Consider the following 6,331-nt stretch of genomic DNA (forward strand, 5'->3'; position numbering starts at 1 on the left):
CAATGCTGGCTGACTGAATAAAGTAAAAAATAAAAAATCTGCAGCGCGAGTTGAACAGAGCGAGGTGGTATTTTCAAAGGAAATTAAGTAAATTTTATTAATGACCAACAAGGAGAAAACTCTCCTTAAAGTGTGGGAGCACTTGACGCTTCACAAAGTTAAAAACTGCGCAACATGCAGCTTTGAAAAGTGACGACATGACACAGAGCACCACGCTGATGAAACGTAAACATGTCGGAGTCAAGGGAGCTCAGCAGCAGATACAACTCGTCACGTGTTGGCAGGTCAGTCTCTACAATATTCACATTTGTTCTGTTTCCAAGTAAGAAAACGTAACACCAGTCTCTCTGGTAGCTGAAGCTGCTGCTTGGTTGTTTGTTTGCTGATTAATAACAGTGATGGAGAACATGTGTGTTACATTTTATTTAATTTAATTGGTACAAGCGGTGTTTAAATGTGTTTTATAAATAAATCTAACACAAAGATGGTAATAATTTAAGGATTAAGCTTCACGTTTTAATTTGCTGGCAAAGTTTGAGTGAAGACACTGCATTGTATGGCAGGACGATTTGCATTTAAACAGGAATTAAAGCAATTTATTACATCTACTCAAATGTGTGTATTTAAGTATTTATGTGTGTGTTTAATTGCACTTTGAGCTACTTTTGCCTTAAACTAACACTGTAAGTGAAACAAGGCATTTCTTGAGTTGCTGTAAATTATGCTATAATATATATTTACTCTCATTCCAGAAAACAACAACAAACAACAACATCCTTCATGATGGACAGACATCATGCACACCACAGCAGCAGCTGTCTTCACTGAAACATCCTTAAATGATCGTCACTGACACGAGGCCTCTGTCGATGGTTGAAGACGAAGGCTTCACTACAATAATCCATACTTTTAATCCAGGTTACAATAATCCACACTTTTAATCCAGGTTACACTCTTCCCTCAAGGACACATTTTACAAAGTAGCTACATACGTTGCAGGTATAAAGCATACTTTTGTATATATTTTTGTGTACATTTATTTTTTTTATCGAAGCTATTTGACGAACATTTTTATTTTTTATTATTCAATATTTTACAAACAGAATAGTCAAGTAGCAACCTGTTTTTTGTGCGATTTGCTATGCCAGTCAAATGTTCAATTTTGGAATACAGAGGTGGAAATTAAAACATTCTGTTTTTTTTTTTTTTTTCCCCGATTCATCAAATAATCTGAAAAATAATAGACAGATTAATCTATTATTAAAGTAATCGTTTGTTGCAGCCCTAGACTGCAGCCCCTGGATCGTGCACATTCAGAAAACAGTGCTGGCTGCCTCATGGGAACTTACAAGTCACTGAACTGTGCACTTTGTTGTTGCCAAAACCACACGTGCCATTTATCTTAACGCAGACACCACAGACGTTACTCTCTGTATCGTTTATAGCACGATCACACATTATCCCATGTGTCCTGGCCCACGTCTCATAAACACACTTATCTATTGTTTAAAATGTAATAATTCCTCTCCAGTTTTAAAAGCCTCTCGTTCGTGAGATCTCTCATGAGCTGTTGGTGTGAAACAACCTGTACTGAAACTTACAGAGTCCAGAAGCGTGTATAGATTTAATTAACTTCTTCATCCTCTGCAGATTTGTGTTGTCCATCTCCAAACACTGTAACGACACACAAACACGCAAGAAAATTTGAAATAAAGAATAAAATACTTGTTTGTCAAGTTGTTGTTTTTTTTCTTTCTGGGTAACGATATACAGAAAACTGATATTACTCTTTGTTCCCGCTTGAAAACTCTGTGTCTGCTCCAACTTCTCACGGTGCATGACTCAGGTAAACAGGTTTCGCCCAGAAGACAGCCATCACGTAAGTGTTCATGTCAAATAAAACTTCAGGTTGAGACACTTTCTCTGCATGCGACTGTGCTGGGTTTTCTGAAGAGCAATAAAACTTGATTGTGGATGTGGTGCAAGCGCCACTGGAAGACGGCAATCAACGTTTTTCAAACCAACAGAGTTCAGAACTGCATCTTGTTTATTCTCCTCACAATGGCTGCTTGTTGCAGCAAGCAGTAGTCCACCTACGTTGCGCCAAAAAAAGCTTTAATTGGCCAGTCGCTCAGACTTATGGGAGACTATGTCTTATTAGATGTGGTTGTTTCCACACTCCCGTCCCTCCCAGTCAAGTCGCCGCTGCCTGAGCTTCGGTTCATTAATCAAAAGGTTGCGTCATGTGAAAATACAGTCATTTTGTGGAGACTGAGACGCTAACAACAACCAATTTATTCCCTAATTAGACAAACTGTCAAAGAATAATCCCCGCTGAAGACAATAAGGAGCTCCACCTATGAAGTGTGCTTTTGTTTTGAAAGTGCAGAGTTGGCTTCAAAGCAACTGTGCCTGCTGTTATTTCCAGTCCAAATTGAATCTATTCAGGACAAATAAGTGATAAGCAGCTAAGTGCATGGTGGTGGTGGGTTAAATGGTATCCACCTTAATCCACACCATGCATACATGTTACTCCAATAATCTGGTTTGCTGCGCAGTCCAAACAATAAAACCATATGCATGTTATAGAGTTGGATGCTCTTCAGTCTGTGTGCACATGTGCAGGATTCCAGCATGACGATCCCCAAACTGCTATTCCAGTTATGTCTTTTCCAGTGTGTCATGTCCATTAAAAAGGACATAAGACTGAGATAAATGCATCACACAGCTGCCTAAAGCTGCTGTCTGCATAAAAACTGGATTCTGCAGAATCGATCCATGTTTGGGGTCTACGAGCTCTTAAAGGAGTCTTTCGTCGTTTTTGTTGTCATCTCTCACACTGCGTTATTTATTATCTCTAGAATAGAAGGACATCCAGGATGACGTGTTACAAAGATAAATCTGGACAGGTTGCAGCAGATATGTTCGGTCACACAAGTACGGTTCAGCTTGGGTGCGGATTTGGATTATTTGTTTAAAGGCAGAGTTCATGGCTCTCTCTGTTTCCTCCCTTTGCCTGAGGAGCAAAGGGAGGAGACATTTCAAACACACAGAGACCTGAAAACAAGCCTCGAGCCAAAGTAACAGCTGAAACTGAAAGAAGGAAAAAAAAAGGCCCAAACCGACCTTCGCAGACGTTCTTGCAAATATTGGCAAACTTTGAACAAAATACCAGATTTTGTCAGAGTCACTTTTCTTCTTGTTGCGTACGGTGACATCTGAGTTTTGTCCCGTCTTAGTCCAAAAACGCTGAGTGCAGAAACAAAAGGTTACGCTGCATGATTTCATGTAACCTTTACTTCCCTGCTGAGCCGAACCAAAACTAGCTGAAGCACAATAAATGTTAACCTAATTTCCTGGACACTGCGAGGTGCAACATGCAGCATATGCAGAAAAACACATAAGCAGTAAAAAAAAAAGTATCAGACGTGGAAAATAAACATCACAGGCATGGTGTACGTGTGTAAAATCCACTATCAGTGTTTGCCAATAAAACACTTGGTCCTATCTCTGTGTCCTGTTACAGACATGAGCTGCGGAGTGGAATTACAGGCGTGGTCTGGAACAAAAGATGAGGAAGAGCTCGTTAGATGTTTTTCTATACTTATCCTTGCTCTTCATTATCAAAAGTGGGATCAAAAATGCTCCTTTATAGTTTGATATACAGTAGTCACAATGTTGTGTCAGCCAAAGACTGTACCCCCTGATGATGATGATGATGATGATGTTGATAGACCACAAAGGGTCACATTTTACTGAGCATTATGAGAATCTAGAATATATATATACAGTCTGGTACTTACCTGTGACTTGCATGGTACTTTTTTAAGTACCGGTACATCTCTGACACTTAGAGGGTATGTACCTGTTAGTATAGGGTACTTACTGAGTTCATGCATTGTACTTATAGGATACTTAGCAGATATGTAAGTACCAAATATATAGCCGTCAATTATAGGACCTTTACTAAGTATCTGGTTCTTACAGCATACTTAGCAGATATGTACACATATGTACCAGGTATATAGCTGTAAATAACAGAATATTTCATAGGTAAGTACCTACTATGTATCTGGTACTTACTGCATGTGCACCTGTAAGTACCTGGTAAATATCTGGTACTTACAGGGTACTTACCAAGTATGTCTATGGCACTTACTGGATACTTATTGGGTATGTACTTGTAAGTACAGAGTACGTATCTGGTACTTACAGAGCACTTATCTGGTATGGCAGGTACTTATAGGGTACAAATACCTTAACCTACTGAGTATGCATCTAGATTAGTACTTACAGGGTATGAAACCTTAACCTACCTAGTATGTATCTGGTACTTACTGAATATGTATCTGTAAGTACATGGTAAATATTTAGTACTTACAGGGTACTTACCAAGTATGTCTATGGTACTTACTGGATACTTACTGGGTATGGCAGGTACTTACAAGGTACAAATACCTTAACCTACCGAGTATTCATCAATATTATACCTAGTACTTACAGGGTATGAAACCTTAAGCTACCAAGTATGTATCTGGTACCTACAGGGACCAGGTTGCAAGATCTTGTTTAGTTGTACAGTACTTACAAAGTACATCACCTGATTCTTACTGAGTATAAATACCTAGTAGTATCAGGCTGTTATGTATATTGTTTAACTTTTTAACAGTCACAGCTAAAATGCAACACAATTCATAAATTCCACCTGTTTATGTTTTTAACCCTGCTGTGGAACCTAAATGTTAAAAAACTATTAAAGGTGGGCAAAAAGGTACAAAAACAACTGATGAAAATCTTTCAGGTCATTTGGAATGGGACGAGTTTAATTCATTATATTGTTTAAGCCTGTTAGTAAAATTCAAGTAAGGCGTGTTATAATGATTTAAACTGCTCTAAAAATGTTACAGTTTAATAAAAGTCCCTGAACTGAGCAGGTGGTTGAGCGCCTGTGTCCGCCTGAGCCAACAGGTAAACAGAAGCGCAGGTGAGTCCCACTCACCTCTTCCACGACTGACACCGTGTTCCGACAGTCGCTCATTTTGGACTGAAAGCTGGAAGTCCCAGGAGAAGATAAATCCTCGTTCGTCAGCACCACAAAGTCCGAAATACTTAGTCGCTCCGGCATGTTTCCAGAAAAACTCCGACATTCACTCCTGGGAAGAAAAGGTGAGCCAAAGTTTCACCCGCGCGCGTTAATTCCCATTTGTAAAAGAAGCAGGAGCTTATTCCTCCTCTTGTGTGGAAAAAAGGCACATCCAAGGAGGACTGCTTTCTCAAAACAAAGTTCTTCAAATTAAAAGTTCGCTAAAAACAGGACTGAGCTCGAACAGAGAGAGCAACTGCGTGTGAGCGGCGCGCGTGCAGACCCAGCACTGCATGTGAGGGAGGAGGGATCAGTGGGTCCGCTCCTTAACTGTACACCGGCGCATCAGCCGGTTACAACAACGAGCAGGGTGGCATTGCCTTCAGTGACGTGGATGGCGGCGAGGGAGGAGTTTAAGCTGTCAAGTTTACTGTCAAATCAATTCAGTTTATTTATATAGCGCCAAGTCACAACAGAAATCATCTCAGGGCACTTTTCTTAAAAAAAACTTTATTAATAACTTTACATCAGTACAGGCCTGGGCAAGTTTACTGTGTCATTTATTGATGAAAACCTAAACTTGCAATCAAGAAATAAAACGACAAAAACTGTAACTTATTTGCTACTTAATGGACAGTTAGAATAATCAGATTCAGAACATTAAAAAAAAGTTAATTAATTTAGTGTTAATGTAAACATTGAATCGTAGCATTTAAACAGCCATGTGTTTATGGAGGTGGTATGACAAGCCATTTTTATCATAAAATAAACAAGAGCTTCAAAGCAGCTGACCATAATTCAGTTCCTCTGAGTAAAATTAAACATTTAATTCTCCAGAATGCCACCTATCCCATCCACCACCAACAGTTCAGATACTTTAAGCATCGTTCTTCCTAGTGCAAATGACAGCACTGTTTTTCATTCACGTACACTTTCAGATGCAAGCTTCCACAATGTTCATTCTTCTTCTAAAGAATAAACATTGCAAATGTTGGAAACAAAATCCGTATACAGGAAAAACTTTTAAGATTTCTGCAGTCAGATATCTACACTCCCATTGTTACTCATGCTAAGTTTCACTGAACACATAGAAAACTATCAATACGTTAAACCTTGCTTCCTTCCTTCCTTAGATAGATAACTTTACTAATTGCATTTATAATGTATGTGGGTGTTTTTGTTCAGGGCTCTGAGATAACTTCTGTTGTGACTTGGTGCTATAGAAAGAAACTGCATTGAATTAAATTG

General features: G+C 39.0%; 1 protein-coding gene across 1 annotated transcript in view; it reads right to left on the minus strand.

The window, feature by feature from the left end:
- asap3 (ArfGAP with SH3 domain, ankyrin repeat and PH domain 3) overlaps positions 1-5,326 on the minus strand; it is a 25,964-nt gene extending 20,638 nt beyond the window's left edge. The window contains exons 1-2 of the mRNA XM_037695085.1: positions 5,000-5,326; positions 1,602-1,674 (exon numbers count right to left, since the gene is read on the minus strand). Coding sequence (XP_037551013.1) covers positions 1,602-1,674; positions 5,000-5,125 — 199 coding nt within the window. The 5' untranslated portion in view covers positions 5,126-5,326. The remainder of the gene's footprint in view (positions 1-1,601; positions 1,675-4,999) is intronic.
- Between the last annotated feature and the right edge of the window lie 1,005 nt (positions 5,327-6,331).

The sequence above is a fragment of the Nematolebias whitei genome, chromosome 21, assembly GCF_014905685.2.
Source record: "Nematolebias whitei isolate Nwh7 chromosome 21, NemWhi1, whole genome shotgun sequence".
Lineage (NCBI taxonomy): Eukaryota > Metazoa > Chordata > Actinopteri > Cyprinodontiformes > Rivulidae > Nematolebias > Nematolebias whitei.